Below are 23,556 nucleotides of genomic sequence, written 5' to 3'. Positions count from 1 at the left end.
AGCACTAACACATCAAGTGCCAAGTACACAAATGCAGAAGTACTGTGATAAAAACACACAAAGCTCAACTTCATATGGCACTTTTTTTCACAAGCTAGATGTGTCACAGACAAGCCGTGAAGAAAAAGACCCATCACATCCTCACATTAGTCAACTTCAGTGTTATAAACCAAAGTGCTAATAGACACTCATCATCATCACTTGTAGAGTTCTTCATTATGACAGAAACTTATACAGCATTAAAAACCATTTACATTAACATTGCCCCAGCACACCTTTGATTACCAACATTTCATTTACCAATTGCAATCTGAAAGTCAATGTTACAAACATTCACATTAAAAACATTGTATTCATGAAAAAAAAAAATATAATTCTGCCTATATAAACTTACAGGAAGAGTTATTTAGATGCTGGTCACGAAGTGTATGAAGTTCTCCTAATAGTTTGTCCATTTTTTGCTTTTTACCCTGCAACATTCGCATCTTGTTAAAAAGATGTGCCTTCTCATCTGACTGGTGTTCAGACATTGAAGAATTTCTACTTTGTGAAATCTCTCTGGTAAGTGAAAGGCTTTCTGCTTGCCTTCTATTGTCGGGCACAGACTGTGTCTAAAAAGAGTAATTCTATTTTATTCAGAGTACTACCAAAAAAAGTAAATAAATTGTAAGAAACAAAAAGCTTTCTTATGGGCCTTCTGTACACAACACCAGAATCAACACCAAAACAAAGAATATTATAAAGAGAAATATACTGAAAACATTCTAATGACATCCCAATTATATACTGAGTTAAGAATTAAATTGCAATAAAGAAGCTACTTCTCTAGACTTTCATGGAAACCCATGAGACACAAAGCATAGATCAATCAGCTAATAACCCTCCAAGAATTTTCAAGTTTGCTGAGTTTTCAAGTTTGGGGGGGAACTGTAATAACATCACTAGCAAATACACACAGATGAGCAGGACAAACATTGAACTGCGTTGTTAAATAAAATAAAAACTGAAAATGGCAAAATCTATACAGTAAAATCTCAAGACTGACCTGAGAATCATGAAGTTGGTTGTGAAAGCGTTGAATTAAGTCATTCAATTCTTCATTCAGTTCTGATGTAAGACTTACTCCTGAAACACTACCTGTAGTTTCTGTTACAACTGGACATATGGAAAAAGGGGAAAATATAAATATTTTTCCACAGTGATGAAATAAAGGCTATTAAAGTAAAAATGTGTGGTTTAACAACAACATCAATATACTGACCCTCTAAAAATACAGCACGTATTTTTAATTTTGTGTCCTTTCCACCAGCTTTACTCTTGAAAGATTACTTCTGCTAAATATAAAATACTAACAAGACAACTCAGAGCTGCTTTGTAAAAGACCACACAAAAGGAATTTAGGCTTGTTCTGTGTTTTGCTAAAAAAGGTCTGAGCAAAACAAAAGCAACCAATTTGTCTAACACTGATAGGAACTTATTAGAAATAAAACTGCAATTATTTGCTATCACTAAACTAACAATAGTGCAGGTACCTTGACTTTCTCAAAATAATAAATTAACAGGACACCAAGCTTTCATATTGGTGTAAGCTGCAATATTTACATCTGCAAATGGAGTCTTGGAGATTTGTTCTTCAAAATGCTTTATGAGAGAAGCAAATTTGAAAGAAAGCTTTTTTCCCCTGCTCATATTCAACCAGTACTAAATATGCAAGTGATTGTTGAAAAGACCTAAATAATTCTTCCTATTTCCCCCCAAATATAAACCAACGGTTCATAAGAAAAATCAAGCACAATTATTATTTATTTTCCCCAGAGATTATGACTTCATTACACACATAGTGAAATTTCACTGTTTTTCAAATGTTGAGAACATTTATTGTGCTGTAAGTTGAATTTGAATCTTAACATTGGGTAGACCAAGTCTTAGGAGAAAAACCCACGCTTTTAGGATTTTACAGGTAAACCACAGTAATTAGCTCTGGGTTTTTAAATGACACATCATCTTATAATGTTACATTGTCAACTCTTCAAAAACAGAGGCTTTGTAGAAAAAACAAAGCCTTTTAAATGTGTATTTCACAATTCCAGCTTTAATTATTCAGTCAGCATGTTAACGTGATACAAGAGACACCATCATTCCATGTACCAGAATCATCCAGGACAGCAATGGCTTGCTCTGCTTTATGCTGCAAAGCAAGAAGAGCTGCTTGTCTTCCTTGAAGAGCCTTTAATTGCTCCTGCTGTTGTAGCATCCTTTTCAATAAATCATGTTGTTTCTTCAAATTCTCCAACTCCTCTTTAGCTTCCTGTTGAGGATCTCTGGCCTGCAAGAGATATTACAACAATAATTGCCATAACTTCAACTATTTATCTGTTTGAGAACTAGTGAAAAAAGTGACAAAGCAAGTACAACTTGCATATAAATGAACAGCCTGGTTAATGGAAAAAAAAGTAAAAAATTAAACAGCTTCACCTTTCTGATAGTCCTTTATCTTAAAAAAGAAAAAAAAAATCAGACATCCAATAGGAAGAAGCCTGTACCACCAAGATATGCTTATAGCTCCTGAGGGTTGAAGTTTTCTTTACAAAGCAAGTCAGCTGCCCTAATGTGACCCAAAGACTAACCCAAACCTCCCTGTCTTTTAAATCATAATGGAGGCTATTAACCTTTAAGACTGCCAAAGGTAAGCAAGATAAGCATTGTACCATAGAGCTATATAAAACAAGATCTCAATTGATTTACTGGGCTAAAATCTCTAAAATTTTCAGCAGAATGTTTTAGGCAGTTTTAGGCAGTAACTCTTTTCTAAGCTATAACAAGTTTAGTTCTGTGTGCTGTATTTATGGCATCGATACTAGAATGTGCCAGATTTGGTGAAATGAATTTCAAAACAAAAATGTGCACAGAATCCTCTCTGCATTGTTTTCAAACAATATTCTGAAACAGCTCTGAAAGACTGAAAGCATGCTGAGCAGTTAAAACATATTAAAACTCAGCTACTTTCCTCATCCTATGCTAATTAGGAGCTTGAGATTTGCATCAAGACTTTCACTCAAATTAAGTATTTTAATAAGACATCCACAGCTAAGATCCTGATCCTATTTGCAGTTGCATTATTGCACTTTTCAGACAAAATCATGAAAAATAACAAGTGTTTACAAAAAACATTACTAACTTGAAAGCATAATCTATCCACATAGTATTAAGTATCTAAAGTAGAAAATTCAGTCCGAGTACTCTGCATCAAATGTCAGAATAGAAGCAGGCATCTCATTAACTAGTTCTGGGTACTAAGGAATCCTCAACTTTCCAGCATGAAAACATCCAGAATTCTAAGTTCCTCAAAGTGTCACTAAAAGATGCACTGCAGCTCACACTGATGGTTGTTGTTGAACTCCCACCTTTCATATTAACAGGAGAGTAGAGTCAAAATAGATTACACACTGAAATCAGCACAGGAAGAACAAGGGAAAGAAAGGGAACAAGGGTATGTGCCTCAGTCTCATTCACCTGTTAAACAATCCAGGCTTTATCTAAAGTACCAGAGTTGCTTGAATTCATGAAAATTGTTAACAATTTTTTTCAAACTTAGTTCTACATTTAGACTAGTAAGCTTGACAAAACATACAAATCTTTTATTTTACGGGAAAAAATTATTGAATTTAAGACTTTTTGAAAATCTAATCACAGGAAGGACAATGATATAGAAAAGTTCAAAATGGGTAAAAAAAGACATTTTAGACACTGCACCCCTTGAAATCCTTTCCCCTTCCAACCAAATATTTCTATCAAGAGCTATACAAAAACATTTGTGGGACAAATTAAGGCTTCCAATTTCTAATTTGTTTTCTGTATTTGATATTAGTTTAAATGTGCATTGGTAGACTATTAGTGTAACCATGACAAGTGTCTGAAAGTCACATTTACACTATGTTTTCCCTAGAAGGGAACAAAACTTAGAAGGATGATCTACATAAAATCACAACACCTGCTGTACATTTACATCAATGCTAATTGTCAATGCTAACAATTCAGAAGAAAAAGTTGTGAAACATTTCTATTCAGAGAAAAAATATTCTAGGCAAAGAAGATTAATTCAGTGAAAAGACAGCTGGATACAGATAAGCAATCCAGTGGGAACATTCACTGTAAGTAACAAATACATTTGAAGCAATTAATAAGGGAGATGGGGGGATGGGGAAGACTAGGCCTGTATAAACCCTATTTGAAGCTAAAGTAACATTTTGAAGTGTACCTTGGAAAGCAATCCATGTTCCTGGCTATTAATCCCACAAGGCCAGATTTCCCTGTCATTCAGAGCAGCTCTCTCACTTTTCACTTTAGGGCTTGGTGTAACATCAGTGACTGTAACCTGTTCTTGTGAAGCTGAATTCCCTAGTTTGTCCTCAATGCGGGGCCGACAACTCAAACTAAAAGATACCTCCTATATTGAATAGTTTAGTATGTTAGATTTTGAAAATGTGCTCCAACTTAGCATGCATTTTTAAGTTACAAACCTACTTACTTCATCTTGTCAAATAATGAAAACTAGTATCTAACAATATCTACTAAAGAGTGAAGACATTTTTAGTCATTCTTAGAATCTGCATAACAATAAAGCTCCATATAGCAATTAGCATTATACAACCAGAAGTATGCACTCTGCATGTAAAATATTCAAGCTGCATGAAAAGAGAGCTTAGATGCAAAGTTAAGAGCCAAACGAAAAACTTAAGAGCAAATTTTACAAATATTAAGACAAGTGCAAGTTTACATGGATACGTCTTAAAAAAACATACCTGTCTTTTTCTGCATTTTCCAAATTTAATTTTTTTTTAAGTTAAAAGTGCATCTTCCATGTCTATAATTTTATTTTACAGGGATAGAAAGAGTTCTTTTAAAGCTAAAAATAATTACAAAAGCCTCTTAATGTTTTAACTGTGTTATTTCCAAGCAGGTAATTCTCCTTATCCATAGGACATTCAATGTGCTAACTGGCCAGAAAGAGTACTTGCTCTCTGGTACCTTTCCTCGGTGTAATAGAACCAAAGACACAAAACTTATGTTATTGAAATGCCTTTATATCTACTACAAGATATGTTTACCACATTAAAAAAAAAAAAAAAAAAAAAGCTTTTAAAAATAGAAAGGAAGATTAGACTGTTTATCTCAGCACTAAATTCAGAACACTTTTTTCTGAAGAAGTGCCCTTCTTTCCAAGAAATGAGAGAAACTTCTGGGTTAAGTCAATACTTCTATCATATCACTAGAAAGATGCTTGGACAATGGCCCACGAATGATACATTTCTAACCCTCCCCTCACCCAACATCCAAAAATTTTCCCCACTAACAGAAACAAACCTAGAGGTGAAAAATTGTATAGAAAGGTATTTCTTCCTACATCAAGTCAGTGAATTCTCTGCCAAAGTTCACATTTAATTCTTCATTGTACTTTGAAGAAAGAGTAAAGACTTAAAAGACTCTTTAAATTGTTGTTGTGACAGAATCATTACTTTTTTTCTCATATTAAAAAGTCAATCCGCACATGCATGGACATGTCCTGAATGGAGTGCTTGGGGATTTACTATTTTTTAATTTGACTGCAGTTTATGACACTATCATAAGACCCATGAAAAAAACCAAAATAAAGCCCTCTTTTCTACCTTAATTACTAAAAGGCAGCTTACCGTGGTATCTGAAGCCTCAGACTGCACATCAATGTTTAGCGATGTGCTCTCACCTACAGAACCAGATCCCACAGCTGAATCTATAGTCCGAATATCATCCTCCTCATTTTCTCTAGCCTGAAATATTTCATTGGCACAAATCAAAAGCTATATAAGGGGGCAGTAAAAATGAATTATGGAAGGTAGTACATACCAAAATCAACACCCTCAGTAGCACCATCAAAACATAAATGGTCAACTCCTAAAAAAAGCTCACAGTGCAGAAACAAACATATTATGTTCTCAAACTTACAAGCATCTTTTGCAAAAATTTCAGATAGGATTTCTCCTGCTCTTTAAGGTCATCTATAAGGTGTGATAAACGCTCAACATTGGCCGATCTTTCATTTTTCTCTACAAGATCATCCCGCATGGAGCTGGCCTTAGCAATATAGTCGCGAATCTGAACTAGTCTGCTCACAATCTGCAAAGACACTAAAGTTACTGAATGCATTCAGCTACAACTGCAACGTATTCAATGCACAAGACAGTGATAGCAACAGCAAAAGAGTAATGAAAGGGGGACATGTTAGTATTTTCACTCCTATGAGTGACTTCACTCTTCCACAAGTGGTTAAAAATCAACAGCCTTTGTAAGGATAGATTTGTGCATGCGGGAAGTTGCAAGGCTGAAGCACGGGGCTTCTGGTCAACACAGGCTAAAACACAACTGAGCTCATCAAACATAGGAAAATTGTCAACTGTGAGAGCACTTTCTGAAACCACATAAAAGAGAACCAACCCCTAAAATGAAAATTATCATTACTTCTGTTATCAACAAGCAAATTTCTAAAGAACAGTAGATGATTAACTCTGGTTTTATATTTTCTCCAAATTTCAGAAGAGTAGGAAGTTAAATATTTCCAATAAAGATTTATACTCTGAAGAAATTTAGAAAGCAGCCCTGAAAATTAAGAGACAATATTTTGTAGACTTTATAGGCTGTGTAAATACCTGGCTACTATCCATCGCTTGTTCTTGCCTTCCATCTTCTTGAGCAGACACTTGACAATTTGGCAAGAAATCCTTGCTCAGAGCAGCTCCAAACTCTTTACATTGTGCTGATACCCCACCTTCCTTTTTTTGGGAACCTGAGGCAGGATCTTTGCTTTTGTTAGTGTTAATCTGCAGTGACAGGAAGTTGAATGGTTTTTTGTTTTCATTAAGTTGACGTTTGTTATTAGCAGCCGTTGCCCTGCCTTGAGAATCACTTCCAATGCTTCTCTATATACAAACAAAACAAAGAACAATTACTTTATTTTTTCATCCAGTATGTTCTCAACACTGCTTTGTTTCCCTCCTTGTATTACTATTTCTACAGTATTATGAGACTGATTTTAAAGTTACATAATCAGTCACCAACTGGCCAAAAGCTGAAGACAGTGCCTTCAGTGGTAAAAAAAATTATTTTTTTACCATGAAGTTTTCAGAAAGCAAATCCATCCTCCCAAGACAACAAGAAGCAAAAACGTTCTGTAGTTTCTCGGAATTTAGTTCCTCATTTTTGCTGTGACCTCAACCTTTACTGTAGTGAAAGGCATTCTACTTCTCCAGGTACATTTGAGAAAAGAACAATAATAAAAGAGCAACATATTCCTATGCAGAATATAGTGCCTCAGAAATTCAGCTTTTCTTTAAAACCCTGTGAATAGCAATGGTTTGTCTTTACATTTGAGGAGGAAGTTATGCCCAGCCTTTAAACTGTAAGTCAACACAGTGAATCACACTGGAAAGAATCTTCACAACCAGAGAAATTAGCAACAACCTTTGGTAAAAATGAACTAGCCTCTGTTCTGAAATTGTTAATACAAATTTATGCCTTGTTCAATAATTAATCCCTCATACTTTTCCTTTGTTTTGGACAAGGGAAGGATGAATGCGCTGTATTTCCTGAAAAGTAGTCATGGCTCATGAATTTGTGCCATAAAATTCTCTACTCTACTGAGGAGCAGTTTTTAATGATACTCTTCTGCTTAATCCACAAGGGTAACAATGTTCAGGATCACAAAGTGGCAGTTCAAGAACAGACTTTCAAAATAAGGTAACAGCTATTTTCAAGTAGCACACAAGTCCGATGAGTAAGAAACACTGCTCCTAGGACACAGTAATTTGTTAATGGCTGAGAGCAAGAAAGTGAAGACAGCTAGCACACAAACAGAGGAAAGCCGTGATCCTGAACTTTCCCTTGCTTTCTGAAGTTCAAAACCAGAATTTTGATTTGCTTGTCATGGTGCCTATAAGGTTTTTTACCTTGATCACTTATGATTCTTTACTCATCTGTCACTTTATTAGGAGTTTACTGAATACACTTTGGAGTCACATCTCTAGTGGGAACAAGTAATCATACAAACCTGATCCAAATCACTGAAGTTTATTCTTTGTTTAAGCCTTTCTAGCTCAGCCTGCTCTGGAACAGACATCTGAGTCATGTATCGAGCATGAGGAAAGCTATGAGAAGTTCTGGTCTTCCGTCGTTCCATTCCAGGTGAAGATTCTGGAGATATGTCATTAGTAAGTCTTGTTTCACCTTCCCCACTAAGCTTTTTCTTGTTTTTTTCTGAAGATCTGTTTGCTTTCTTCTGTTGACCTCCCCAGTCCTTAAGGGGAAGGAGAACAAAAAATCATATTTGTTATCCACACAGACAAAAAGCAAATGCTTGCATTCAGTGAGAGAGTTTACCTCCATTTTAGAAGTGAAAATAGCAAGCCACATTGAAATATGCACCAAGTTTTCTAGAGCAAACATCACTTAACAAAATAAAATTTTCTCCACTGCATAATTAAAAATAGTTAGGAAATTTTAAATCCATTTCATCATAAATGCATTCCATTAATTTCAAATGAAGGTCAAGTTGTATTTTTCTTCTTTGCTGGGGGCTCTTTCACTTTCAGGAGTTCAGAACTTTTAAAATTATAGCTTTCACTTTCATGTCACTTACAATGCTTTTGTGTCTAGTTACTTTATTTACTCAAAATGCTTGCCACAGATACCTCTAGACCTCACAATCTCTGAATTATACCCACTGCTTGCTTACATCTACCTCAAGTTTTCCAGGTAAAGCTATACTGGATGCAAAGCCCTGCATGATGAGCGAACTCTAGCTAATGTACAGCACCTAATGGCAACAGAAAGAAAAGAATCATTTTACCGTGTTGTTCAGCCGGTCGTCAAGGCTCTCATTGCTCCAGCTGGGCAAGTCCTGATCATTCATGCCTTCTTCAAAGGGACCACCTCCTGTTGCCATGACAAGCGATCAATAAAAGCAATCTATGAGAAGGAGTTGAAAGAAATGTGCTGTATTAAAATCATATCTACATAGACTATTTTCAAGATTCATGATCTGAGAAGACAACTACATATTCATTATAAGATGCAAACACAAAGCTGTTTAGGAAACTAAACTCCCCATTTCCTACCATGTGTGACTAGAAATGTATCAATGAGAAGAACACAGATGAAAAAATAAAGAAATAGTAGTTGTGGTTTTGAGGTTTTTTAACCTGATCTATGAAAGAAAGTTTGGGGTGGTTTTTTTTGAGACTTTCAATTTTCCTCACTTTAAAACAAACTATACAGTGCTCAGAAAGGCTGCTTTGTAATTCATAAAGCCTACACTTTCAGGCCCAAGGTGATGTCTATTCGAAACAATAAGTGACTTTGGAGACCCAGTATGTCAAACTTTCACATTCATTTTAATACTGAGATGATAACAGAGTACTGAATGGCATACTTGAAAAAATACAAGGAAAACAGACGTCAGTAAAAGGATTTTTACTTTCATTACCAAGCATTATGCTATCCAAGTAGTGAATGACTTGCCACTTACATTATACTTTCTACCAAAATCAAACAAAATAATGTGGGTTTCATAGAGTTTTGCTGCTCTCCATCAGTGTCACTCTGTGCAATATAAAGAAACTTAAATGTTTGAAGTTTTCATTTTCACTTCATGTTTTGACATTAGAAATAAAAAAAAATTGTTAAAGTTGAAAGATCAGAAAAAGTATTCCTTTATGAAAGTAACATTAGATTAGCTTGTTCCAACTATATTTGCTAAGTGCTGCTGGCACAATTCCACTGCAGAAAGCTACAAACTTTACCAATGAAAATTGTAACAGATGCAGAAGATATTTTCCAGGTCATATACACCGCTATGTTAGGACATAATCCTAAACTTAACTGAAAAAATAAAAATATAAGTCCATAGGAACCACTTTCTCAACATTTTACTGCAACTATCTACTACTAATTTTCACAGAGTGCAGGTGAAGAAATCACCCAAAACTAAAGATTAGGAAGTATCTAAGAAGTTTGTTGGTTTTTTTCAGTATCAGTTCCAGAAAAGAAAACAGATTAATCCTGAACTAAGTTTAAAAGCTGTCCTAATATACCTATCTTGCTTAGGTATAGGATTCAATCAAAATCACACAGTACAGCCCTCTCAGCAGGCACACCTGCACAAAGCAGTATTCCTATGCAAACATAGCCTATTACTAAATCATAAAGGAAATGGGATCTATGAGGCATGCTCCTCAGACCATAACCACATCTCCACTCGGCAGTGGGCCAGCCTAGGTCACGATAACGCCGTTAGGAGTCATTCTGCTTCTGCATCTCACAACCACGATCATAAGATATGCAGAACAGGTGTAAGTGCCTGCTACTTTGGGAACTTTGCCCTTCTGTCCCTGCACAAGAACTCATACTGCCTTCTTCATCCCAACAGAAGTGCCCACTAGGCCATGCAACCAGAGGCTACCACCTATGAACTAGATGGCCAACAAATAACACCAGAATTAAAGATAAACAAACAAACAAAAAAAAAGAGACACGTTAAGAACAAGATAAACTTCCTGACGTGCCTAACTTTATGACTATACAAAAACTGTTTCTTCTGTGCAACTTTCAGGTAATCTGTCTAATTCAGTTAGAAAATTAGAACATAATGCCCTTTCACATTTTATTTTCATGTATAAATACAAGGATACTATAAAAAGTTCACAGGGAACCTCATGCTAAAATTTACAAGTGTTCAAAGCAAATGCACAATTATCAGTTTAAAAATAGTCACGATTTTAAACAACTTTCTTCAGTTACAGATAAACTGTTCATCTTTGTAGATGCAAGACCCAATAGATACTGTATCCTGACCTATGTCACTGAGCATAATGAGGAAGATTAGAGGCCATCTGGGTTTACAGTCCAATTCTGTAAGCCCTTTCCTCATCATCATGTTATATAATTCTACCAAAACCATAGCAAAAGTAGTTTTTCTCTACCTTCCACTGCAAAAAGAAGTGGCGGTATTCATCTTTACATAATACAAGTACCTACTCACATTCATTTCTTTTGAAACTTTCACAAAACCTGTCTCAACTATCTTTGCTGTAGGAGACTCTCATCACCTCTGAAGTAAATTCACTGCTCCAGATGGAATATTCTGAATAACAGGACTCTCAAACAAGGAGACTGGGCATACACCAACATGCCCTGATGATTTTGGGGCTAAAAAATAACAGTATCTTCATTATTTTCACAAAGTGGACTTTACAGTGCTCTAACAGAACTGTGCCCCTCCCAAAAAGAAAGTTTCTAAACATTCCTATTATAGTCTTTGATACCTCCAAATGAACTATAATCAAGTTTAAGATCAGATAGCTCTGATGGTATTTGACCTCTTTAACTCAGTTGAAAAACACAAAGAGGTTTAGCTACGTTTTTTCTTCCTTCACATGAAGCTGTGCTTTCCACCTCCACATACACCTTTCACATTTTGCATTTTTATTTTGATTTCATTTTACCAGCTATTTCTATAAAAAATCCTATTCTAAAAGCTTTTCTATCTTCCCATTATCTACCTGTATATCTACAGTAACCCATTGCCAGTTTCAGGTTATTGCAAGTCATAGGATCCGTTATAAAAGCTTCTGAGCATGTGCCTACTGCCTTATAACATTTATCAGGGATTTGACAAAAAAGAGAAGACTTTCAAGTCTACCTTTTACAGAAATACTAACTTCAGCTAACATGTAGGGATTACAGGCAAAATATGTTAGATTAGAGTCAAAACATTCTACACGTGTAATAGCAATATGTAGATTGCACAGAAGAAACACTATTTAACATGCAAAAAAAACAAAGCCACGTACTTCAAAAGGCTTCTTTTTCTACAGTAAAGATGCTCTTGAGAATTTTTCCTATAGTGTTAATGTGAATGCAAAAGCTCTCTAGAGCACCTAATATTGCAAAGAGAAAGCTTTTGACAATTAAAAAAAACCCTACACGTTACACAGAAAGTCACAAAAAGTCATCACAACACCATAAATGCTTTAAATAAGGCCAAACATTTCTTTTTAAGTTTAATAATGCCCTCACTGGGCATTAACTCCTTAAAAGCAAACCATCAGCACACAGGAGCAGTCAACAGAGCAAATTCTCTCCAGCCGCACCGGACAGCGTTCACACGAGCCGCACACTCACACCCTGGCTAGGGGCGGTGTGCCCGGCACTTCCAGCTTCCAGCGCCGGGGCCTTCCCAGATCCCGCAGGCTCTGCCGTCCCGACCTACTCCGATACCACAGCGGGCGCCAAGCCCAGGCCCAGCGGGTCTCGTCGCCGCCAACGGGGCCGGCGGAGAGAGCGATGGCCCGGAGGAGAGAGCGATGGCTCGGAGGAGAGAGCGATGGCCCGGAGGAGAGAGCGATGGCCCGGAGGAGAGAGCGATGGCCCGGAGGAGAGAGCGATGGCCCGGAGGAGAGAGCGATGGCCCGGAGGAGAGAGCGATGGCCCGGCGGCTCTGCCGGCCGCGCCGCTCGCTGCCTGAGGCGGGCGAGGCGCTCCCGGCCCGGGGGCGGCGGGCGCAGAACCCGCTCCCTCCCGGAGCCAAACCCCGGGCGCCGCGGGGTGCGTGGGTAGGCGGGCTCTGGTCAAGGCGCCTCCACTGCCGCGAATGCGGCGGCGTCTCCTTGGAGAGCGGATAACGCGCCCTGCCCTGTGTGAGGGGCGCGGCCCGCACAGCCCGCTACCACCGCACGGTTTCCCCGCCGCCCCGGACCTGCCTCCGAGCCCGCTGCCTGCTCCGAGCCCCGACCCTCGCGGGCCGCCGACCTGCCCCACCGCACCAGCGCGGCCCAGCCGCCAGCAGGGGAAAGGGATGGGGAAGGGGCAGCACGCCGCGCGAGGGGCAGGAGAAGGCGGCTCACCCCGCGCCGGAGGGGAGGTCACCCGTTCTGGCTCCTCCTCCACCGTCGGCCGCCACGCGCGGGGCCCGGGCTGCCCGGACGAACGTTTCGCCTTCGGGCAGCGGAGGAGCAGCGCGGCTTCGCTTCGCACGACGCGGCGGGACAGGGCTGGCGAAGGCGCTCACGGCGCTCCTGCCTCAGCCACCGCCGCCATCTTGTCCGCCACTCCGCCGGCGGCGCGGGGGGCGGTCCCTGGCGGAGGGATACAGACACAGACAGACACACAGACAGACATACAGACAGACACTCACCGTTACCTGGTAACCTCCGCCCGCTCAGGCCCTTCCGCACTGCGCGCGCCCCGCTCGACCCAGACAGCAACCGCCGGGGCGGTCGGGAGAGGAGCGGTGGGCGAAGAAACTCCAACTCCCAGCATGCATTGTGCGGGGAGCGCGGCGCCCCCAGGGCCGGCGGCTATGCCCCCTGGGAGTGGTAGTTTTCCACTCATGGCTCGGCTCCGCCCTGTGACAGGACTGGGGTGCACCCAGCGATGTTGTGCCGCCGGCGGGGAGTTGCTGAGCATGTTTTTTCTTACAAAATAAAATACGAAAACGGCGGTGAACTCTGTCAATGCTTTTTCCTGATTGGAGGACGAGTAAAATCACGTCGAAACCCTAAGGGTGCACAAGGATCAGCTCTTACCCTCGTTCGGAGCAGTATCGACTACCCTGTTCCTGTCAGCCTTCGGCGTGTTTTGCTCCTTGATTTGTGGCACGGAGTTTACTCATCTAGGTTCTTTATACTTTCCTTTGGGAGGAAAAAAATAAATAGAGGATTTTTCATTTAAAAACAATAGCTGTACAGAAAAGCCTGTGTGCTGTGCTTGGTATTTAACCGAAGCTGTTATTAGAAACACAGAATATGCTGAGTAGGAAGCAACCCTGGTCCTGCACAGAATACCCCAAGAGCCACACCATGGACCTGACAGTGTTGTCCAAACTCTTCTTGAACTCTGTCAGGCTGGTGCTGTGACCACTTCCCTGGGGAGCCTGTGCTCAACCACCCTCTGGATAAAACACTTTTCCTAACCTAACCTAAACCTCCCCTGGTGCAACCTCAGGCCATTCAAGTCACTGGTCACCACAGAGAAGAGATCAGTGCCTGCCCCTCCTTTTCCCCTCAGGAGGAAGCTGTTAGTCCTTCAGGACACTGGGCTTGGATAACACACTCAGGATTTCTATTTCAGTGAACCTCGTATCATTTCTATGATTTCCATTTGGGGCAGATGGTCCTTTGTCAAAACAGAAAAGCCCAGCATTTTCAGCATCTCCATTACACTGAGTTTCTAAAGCAAAAGCATTTAGCATTCACATAGGCCTCATAACTGATCCTGCTAGGGAAACATTCTACTGGTACAACATGGAAATGTAGTTGGTCCCCATCCCATATTAGGACTTACACTAATTTATTTTGCTAAAGAAAAACTAATTTTTTTTTTTTTTTTTTTTTGCTATGCCTTATTAAAATACAGCTCCCTCATTCCTATTGCTTTCTGCAGAAAAAAAACCTAAACCCAAACAAACTTACATAAAAAACTTAGTACTTTGTTAAGGAAACAAAAATCAAATTGACCGTAGTATGTTTCAGTAACAATAGAGTATTTTAGTGTACTCCCTTATATGTCATAACTGTGTGTTTTCCTTAGCACAGTATGAGCTTACAGCATTATTACTCTGATTCCTGTTTGACATTTGGAGGATGATTTTTCTCTTATTTTCTGCCCTTATTCTGGAATTGGCTGTAAACTTGCTAGTGTGAGTTTTTTTCTTTTTGTTTATTTTAGTAATGGTTCCTCACTACTTATCAGTTATTTTTCATTTGGGATAGAGAATTCGAAAACATACAACAGGCACGAAGGAATTGTGGCTTGCACTGCAAGAAGCATTATTTCCAGTAGGTGGTTCTCCACAACTGCTGTAAAATAACATCTCGGGATTTGGGAATGATTGCAAGGTAAAATTTATCCGGCTTAAAGAATGTCTTGTTAACTAAATAAAAGAAATATTTTGGGGGGTGGGGGGGGAAGTCCTATATCAATGCTAATGAGCCTCTAGACAGCAACTAAACTCCCCGACAAAGGGGGGTTATAAGCACTTCCCTCAGCAGACATGCTAATGAGTGCATCCTCACAGGAACCGAATGGATTATCTTTGAGATAGCCCAATTTAATTAGATTGAAAGCCATTTCAGAGACGTAATTATATTCTCCTTACACAACTCATGGTTGTACCTTGTTAATTTTACTTTATCATTCTGAAGTGAAAGAAAGCAAACAAAATACAGGCATGTAAGGACTGGAGACAAGAAGTGAAAGATTAATGTTTTACTGAGACAGGGGAGATGTGAAAAGCATCTGGGGAGAGAGATTTTGAAAGGCCCTGAAACAAATATAGTAATTAATTGAGCATTTGGTTCAAGCAGGAGCTGTCCATTATCCCCCTGATTTTATGACAAAGAGGTTTTTGCAAAATTTAAGCTGGCCAAAATGTATCAGTCTACCATAACATGGTTACACACTGACTACCAATAAAGGTATTTTTTCTTTCTTTGCATAACTTCAGATTGGATAGATCTTTTAAGGCATTAACAAGGAATTTCAAGTCGATTTATATAGGAAGATGAAGTGTCCACTTATCCCTATGAGGTCTGATAACAAGTTAAGCAGATGTAAAGGGAGAAGCACAGGCATTCAAGACCGCAAACCAAGCTTTAGGCTTGGTCAAGATTCACCAATTTTATACTAGTGAAGAAAGTGGGACAAAAAGGAAATAATTTTTGATGATCCACTTCAGCAAAGCAGTCATCGGAAACAGCAAAGGAAAGAGGAATACCGAGAAGATAGGTAGTAGCTAACTTAGTCAGATCCCAGGAGAAATCTCGGATGAAGAATGGACAGAATCCCTGTTGTAAACCTTTTCCACATCCTTAAGGGTGCAAAAAGTAATCATCTTGGTACTGTTATTATCTCGCCAATCTGTAACATTTGCTATTATATGCACTCCAGTTATCACAAATGCTGCCCTGCCTTGAAGCCCTAAGACCACATTTTTCTCATTGTCCTCTTTGAAGTCAGACTCCATTTAAAACTATTTTAAAAGAGGTTTATGTAGCACAGAAGTTGGCAAGGTTATGAGTATTATTTCACTCTTTAGAAATTAAATAAATTTTCACAAACAACATACAAATAGGGTTTAATCTGGATGTCCCTCTATGTTTTTTAATTCAACATTATATTTGATACATTGTACTCTTAATTATACAGTCTAATTTTTTCTTTTCTTTCCTCTGTTTGTATTCTATTAGTATCTCCAGTTTATTCCTTAGCCAAGAAAGATAATCCAAGAAGAAACAAAATACTTCAGTTGTTCTGAAGTGACAGATTTGACTTAACCAGGTATATCTGCAGATTCTTCTTCTTTTTCTACAGAAAAGTAAGTAGGAACAAACTTTAATTCACAATATCTTGGGTGGTTGTTTTATACGGCAATATTGTATAGCCACTTAGACATTATTTAGATTTCTGGAGTCACAATGTAAATATGTGCTACATTGAACAAATAAGTGAACTAAAAAGTGAGCAAGAAAAAGATGAAATTGTGATACAGCTTAAAAATATCACATAATTTTTTATCTCTGAATTGATTTAAAGAACAAGAATATAAAAGAAATAAGACTTCACTGCACATACAGAAATTATCAGAACCAAGAATTCTCATTTGAAATTAAAACTCTAAGAGGAAAAGGTTGTATTCCTTCCTATTTTTTTGCTTTCTAGCTAGCAATCTGCAATGTATCTGGTATCAGTCACTCCTGTATATTCATAAGTGCTTTCTCTACACTGTATGGCTTCAGTATGTTGAAGACATACCAATGTTAAATAGTTACCATATAAATTCTACAGTGAATTCTTGAAAGCCACCCAATCACTTAATATTTTTTTCATATGTGTTTATATTTCTTTAAATGGGAAGATATTGCTGAAGTTGTCAGCAGTTGGGTCATTTTACAGCCACTAAGCAGTTTGCTAGCAAACATCCAAACCACAAAAAGAAAAAATTCCAAATAATTATGTGGCCTTTTTTTAATAATCAATTGTGCTGACTTCTAAGCAAAGAAGTTTTTATAAAGAGTTCCACTGTAGCTACAAAGAGTTGATTAATATTATGATGCTCTGCATTTTATCCTCTGGAAATAATGCTTTTGAAATTGATATTTGCTTTTTTGAGACCAGTGTTGCAAGTATGGAAATTACCAAGTATGATGGCCTTGCAAGTCCAGTGACTGTATACCCACATACCTATATATATGCCAGGATTTAAATTAGAGTAATTTTGAGAGGTTTTAAATAACTTTTTATTCTAAATCTTTCCATCACATTCCTAATAAAATTACTTTCCTGATTCCTTTCTTTTTCTGACAGTAGAGATTTGGTACTATGTGGTTCCAGTTATACTGTTGATTAGGGCTGGTACAGGTGGACAACAGCACTAAATTGATCAATACCCAAGAGGGATTATTTGGTGCACCTTTCCAAAGACCTTCCAGACTTTTCAAAAAGTAGTATATAGAAGGACGTCTTTGAAGAGGGCAAAAGGAAAACTGAGGCCAGCAGGAAGCTTCCAGTGTAAAGAAGGCAGGAGAAGGTGGGATATGTAAGCTGTCCTTCTAAATAAGGCAGAAGATTATGGGCCATGTTCTTTTCTTGGCACTCACACTAAGATCTTGAGCAGGTCACTTTGCCAGATACATTTCCTCACAACATAGTTTAATTGGTATTTGTTGTTATTTTGAGTGTGATGAATAGAAGACAAACACCAGCAATGGAACTTACTGTGAGAATTTGGGTTTTTTCAGTATTACTCTGGGCCTTCTCTGAGTCCACTTTTTTTCTATATTCTGCAAAAATGTGTACAGACCTAGTTGTTTGTTAGGTCTTCAACTCTGTGATGTGTTCCATCTATTCTAGCACTGTCTTTGCTACTGCCTATTGGAAACGGTGGAAGGGACTGCTTATTTTTTATTTCTAATAAGAATTGGGGATTTTCTTCCCATATTTGGTGTTTGATAAAATAATGTCTAAATATGCTGAATTTACTGGTCTTTTTATTCATGATAATGATATGTTGCTCATTTCTATATTATATATCTGAAATAACAGATTATGAAATTACTAAATTATGCACCTGTTTCTTAAAACACTGCACAAAAATGAGGTAAGTTATTTAAAAAGTTGGATTTTTTTTTGTATATTTTATCCATACATGAAAAAATAAGCTACCTTCATTCTATTTCTTCAGAATAGGTAAGAAGTTCTTTCCTGCTTATCTCTTGATCTCATTAGGGAATTGCATTTATTGATGTAATTTTTCAAATTGATCATGTGATTATGTAACTTTTAGAGATCATATACTTAGGAAACATATATACAGGTTGAAATAATAGGCCCTGGTCACTATGTGCAATATGTTTGATGAATATATAAATATGGCAAAATCTTCATAAGTTTATAGATGGATAGCTGTATTTTTGGTGCAACTTATTTCTATCACTGCTTTCATTAGGATTGTAACAAACATTTTGAAGACAGCATGCTAAAAAAATGAAGAAATTTAAAATACTGTGAAGCTTCTTATTTGTCCAAAAGTAAGCAAAGTAGTGGCTTGTAGGACTCTGACTCATCTGACACTGAAAAAGTAAAATATTACTAATGATCATTACAATGAACGAAGCAGAAGGTGAAATACAGGAAGAAAAAAACAATGTCCCAGACCAAGACAAAAAAATCAGTAACCCTCAGCAAATAGTAGTAACTAGGTGGAGAATTAGAATAGTGGATAATGATCCTGCTTTCTTCTGTTGATTCCTGTTGTGTTTGGTACAACAGAACTTCTTAATACACTTCATATACTTCCCCATGAATAAGTGGAATTCCGTCGAGGAGATCAGTCATCAACATCTCATGAACTTTAGGGATTTGTACTGCCAAGAGCATGTAATTTTAAATTTGATCTTGTTTCATAGCTATTCTAATATTCTTGTACAAGATTCTTGTATGTAAATGAGACAGTACAGGAAAGAAAGTGGCTGTCACTTTGACTAAGTAGGACTCAGTTAAACGGATATAGATTATTCCAGAAGAATGCTGAAATTCCAAATTGCTTTAGTAAGAAGAGATCCACAGAATCTATTAATGTAGAAGTAAGTGTGATAGACTCTGGTTTTTGTTAGGTGTCTCCAAAGAAACATAAAATATTAACAGCTAGTAACCGTTTGTAACTTTTAAAAGCTTAAATTTTTTACAGCAGTCCAAACTGTTGATTAAATCCAGTGTAGCTTTTTATCATTTTATTATCTTGGATATGTGGATCATCTCTTATGTAAATACAGTTGAAGTGTACTGTTGAACAATCTAAAGTAACTCCTCTTAAGCAGATAGGATTGTGCTCACTTTCATCAGTAGCCTGCTCTTGGAAGGCATTTAACATCCATAAGCTTTACAATCCCTCACAGCATTATGTGTGAGAGTCTTGTACACAATGCTTTTATTTGTAGAATACACTTAAAAAGAGAAGATATAATAGCATGTGGTACACAGGCACATTGTAAATTAGGATAACTACTTAACTGGATTTCCTTGAAAAAACAACATGTAATTCTTAAGCCAGTCTATAAAAAAAATATACACCTTTGGAAAGAAGGATGCCTTTAAAAACATTAACATGCAGAGGTTTTTAGCCATAAAGCCAAGTTTGGCTTATCTTTTATTTCAGCTTTGTTTTGTTTCAGAAACACCATATTGGTGTGGGAGCTCCCACATCATTACTATTTCATATGAAAAATCCCCCAAAGTTGAGTTTACCCAGACATCATGTTTTAGTAGAGCTGGTTAGGATGGGCTTTGGGGTTGTTTGTTTACTTGCTTTCACCCCTCAGGAAAAAGAGCCTAGCATCTAAGTTATAAAACCAAGCACCATATTCTATATCAAAGTATTTTCAATTTATTATTGTAACAATTTACCACATGCGAAAGACATTTCATTATGGTGGATGTACAGTGCTGGATGCACATTTTCAAATATATAATCTCAGCCAATCCTAGAATGAAATACATTACATGTTGTCAATTTTGTTCCTAGAATTACACAAATGAAAACAATACAAAGAAGAGCATAAACAAATTAATTTATAACTGATAGAATAAAAGTACATTTTGACAAACAGTTACCATGTTGTGGTTGTACAATCTTTGACCCTTCCATATTTCTGTAATGACAGTTGAAGGTGATTTAAAACTTTCCTGAATAAAAATCATACACATGATCTATAAAGGTATACTGTTTCTCATTTTTAACACCTGTGTAACAACTCAGAAGGGAAGAATCTATGGTTCATTGAAAGCTTATTGTATGCTTTCAACTTCTTTTGAGTCTGAATGATAACAAATCATATTACAAATACATTATCTTGCATTTGCTGATTTTACAGTCATGGCATCATTAAATAAATTGGCTTGGAAGGGACCTTAAAGATCATCTAATTCCAACCTCTCTGCCATAGACAGGGGCACCTTCCACTAGACCAGGTTGCTCAAAGCCACATCCAACCTGAACTTGAACACTTCTAGCAATGAGGCATCCACAGCTTCTCTGGGCAGCTTGTTGCAGTGTCTGACCACCCTCAAGTAAAGATTTTCTTTCTAATATGTAATCTAAACCTGTTCTTTATTCAACTTAAAGCCATTAGCCCTTGTCCTATTTGTACATGCCCGTGAGAAAAGTGCCTCTCCAACTTTCTTGTAAGCTCCCTTTAGGTACTGGAAGGCTGCAATGAAATCCGCCTGGATCCTGCTTTTCTGCAAGCTGAATGACCCCATCTCTCTCATCCTGTCTTTGTAGAACAGGTGCTTCAGCCCTCTGATCATCTTTGTTGCCTCCTTTGGGCTTGCTTCAACAGAGCCATGTCTTTCCTCTGCAGGGTGGCCTATGAGCTGGATGCAATACTCCATGGGGTATTATGAGAGTGGAGTAGAGATGCAGAATCACCTCCCTTGACCTTCCAGCTATGTGTCTCTTGATGCAGCTTGGGATTCAATTTGTTTTCTGGGCTGCAAGCACATGTTACTTAGTTTTTCATCCAATAAGCCCATCTCTTAAGATCTGCTCTCATTCCACCCATCGCCAGCTGGTATCCATGTCTGGGACTGCCTTAAATTGTTAAACTTCTGTCAGATTAAAATACCTGGAGAGGTACTTAACTGCAAGTGCTAATATAATGGAAAAAAAGACTACTGATTTCTTTTCCTAACTTCTTCTTTTAAACATCAAAAAAAAAGAAAAAAGGTGTATATAGTGGATATAATACAACTGAATGGTTTTACTTTGCTTGGAGGAAGTATAAACATCTTGATTTAGTAGAAGTGAAAACCAGCATTTTATCCTTTATATATACTCTATGAAAAAATTATAGAAAGGTTATTAATGGTCCTTGCACTGTTTTCCTTTATTTCAGTGCAAAGTCTTCAAAGAACAGCAGATCTGAATATCTGTGTGAACAACCAGTATTTACTGGCCACATTAAGGTCTCTGACATCGTAGAGCCTCATATCTCACTTAGTGAATTTCTTAAAAGGGACAAAGATTCTTTTATGTACCCTGAGTCAGATGCATGGTAGAAAGTATCAGCAAGATATTCTTCAAGACATAAAAACAACAGAAATTTTACTGACAATCTTCATAAAATCAGGGAACTTAGGCAAAAGTTGAAAACTACATTCAATCAACATAAAGCATTTCACAAAGCAGTAACTTAGCAAACTCTAAGCCCATTTAACCAAAACTCCAACCCACCTGATTTTAAGTTACTCAAACTTTCAGAAGAGGGAATTAGGGGAAGAAGAAAGCAAAAGGGAGAGGAGATACAGAAAATAACATAAATAGCTACTACTCCTGGTTCCAGCAGTGTTTCAGCTGATCAAAACCTAAGGGAGGTAGGGTCAAGACAATATGTGTGCCTTGTGCTCTGGCTTAAGTACATTTTGGCTTTCCTGGGCCCTTTCCCCAGGTGGGACTTCTGGACTGGTAGCCACTCAGGAGCTGGATTGAGGTCTCCAGGGGCAGAGCGTGCAGCATGGCCTCTGGTGCGCCAGGGATTGGCAGCCCCTTAGGGGCTGGGAGACAGGACCCAGGGATGGGGTGTGTGGAGCCTTGCCAGGGCAAGGCTTGATCTGCCCCTTTCCCCACACACAGGCCTGAAATGTTTCAAGCCAGTCATCTCCTCCAGTCTCTCACAAACATTTGCCAGTTTTCAGTATTGAATGTATTCAACAGGTCTAAAAAGACATTTCTCTCTTCCTTTTTGTGCTTACATGATGTCCATTTGTAAATTCTTTGAAAGTCTTGTATTTAGTATGTTTATTTTTACAAAACCATACTGATGAAGGGTAGCAGATAGACTTCTTGAATAATACAAATCTCCGACTTGGCACTGTATATAATTCTTGTTTAACTGAACCACGATCATGTATTTTAGCCATCTAGTCTTTGTTTAAAGCCCTCAAGTGATGGACAATCTACTTATAACCCTCTATAAATTGTTTATTTTATTTTCTTTGTTTAATTTAATTTATTTATTGTTGAAAATCCAACTGTAAAATGCCATATCTTTTTTCCACTTTCTAAATTCAGAGCCCACCCACTGAATAACTCTTGGTTAGGAATCACACTATGAACAGGTATGTCCCTCCTTGAAACAGTCATTAGTCATAGTAAGATTCTCAGTAAAAATTATCTGCTGAATGATTTTGAATTTTTGAGTGATTCTTAGTGTAGGTCTGTGGACATGATTTTCTGAACCTGAGAGAGTTTCAGGCTCTCAGGGGCTGATCTGCTCCCAAGGGAAAGTCTTTTGGGAACTTTTTCTCTCTCAAGGACTGTAGTGAAAACGAGGTTTTGGTTTCTCAAAATAATGACACAGATGTTCTGAGAGTGCTTTTCTCTTGTCCCACCAATGGGATAAGGGAGGCATTGTTCCTTGTACCAGTCAGGTTAACCTGTATCGGAACACCTTATAAAAAGGGTTGAAAGCCTCAAAATAAAGGCTTTTGCCTCCTGAAATAAACCAATGGCTGCTGTGTGTGATTGAACCCTGGTTTCATACTGCATGTTCACTAGCGACATAGGCCTCTCAGGAGTAATTTACTGTAATTAAAAAATATTTGAAATTCAGAATATGAATTTAATTAGAGGATGTAATGTAATGAGTAAAGAGAAATACTGCCAGGTAGCCAGATTCCAAATAATGCACCAGAAATTATTCTGAGGAAGTGTGCAACAAGTATTACTAGTCTTCAATATGAGGTAAGTGAAGGACAGCACAAGACCCTGAGATTAGTTCAGCTGGTCTGAGTATGGGTGCTAATAATGCCATGGCTGCAGGTTGATCCCTGTATGGGCCATTCACTTAAGAGCTGGATCCTTGTGGGTCCCTTCCTACTTAGAACATTCTCTGATTCTGAAAAAAGATGGAGAGAGGCCACTTACAAAGTCATGTAGTGACAGGACAAGAGAGAAGGACTTTAAACTGAGAG

At 38.0% G+C, this 23,556-nt stretch overlaps 1 protein-coding gene across 19 annotated transcripts in view; it reads right to left on the bottom strand.

The window, feature by feature from the left end:
• PCM1 (pericentriolar material 1) overlaps positions 1 to 13,412 on the bottom strand; it is a 42,593-nt gene extending 29,181 nt beyond the window's left edge. For 2 of the 19 annotated variants that reach the window (XM_088056960.1, XM_088056955.1), the window contains exons 1-8: positions 12,933 to 13,181; positions 8,879 to 8,997; positions 8,081 to 8,326; positions 6,684 to 6,953; positions 5,983 to 6,153; positions 2,149 to 2,326; positions 1,046 to 1,155; positions 395 to 611 (exon numbers count right to left, since the gene is read on the bottom strand). In XM_088056960.1, coding sequence (XP_087913086.1) covers positions 395 to 611; positions 1,046 to 1,155; positions 2,149 to 2,326; positions 5,983 to 6,153; positions 6,684 to 6,953; positions 8,081 to 8,326; positions 8,879 to 8,974 — 1,288 coding nt within the window. In that variant the 5' untranslated portion in view covers positions 8,975 to 8,997; positions 12,933 to 13,181. The other 17 variants (XM_088056951.1, XM_088056953.1, XM_088056965.1 and 14 more) reach the window with 17 other exon arrangements.
• Positions 13,413 to 23,556: the final 10,144 nt, after the last annotated feature.

The sequence above is a fragment of the Pseudopodoces humilis genome, chromosome 6 (genome assembly GCF_049639895.1).
Source record: "Pseudopodoces humilis isolate 2021_Gansu_Grassland_sample_001 chromosome 6, ASM4963989v1, whole genome shotgun sequence".
NCBI lineage: Eukaryota > Metazoa > Chordata > Aves > Passeriformes > Paridae > Pseudopodoces > Pseudopodoces humilis.
This window is presented reverse-complemented; position numbering and strand designations above follow the sequence as displayed.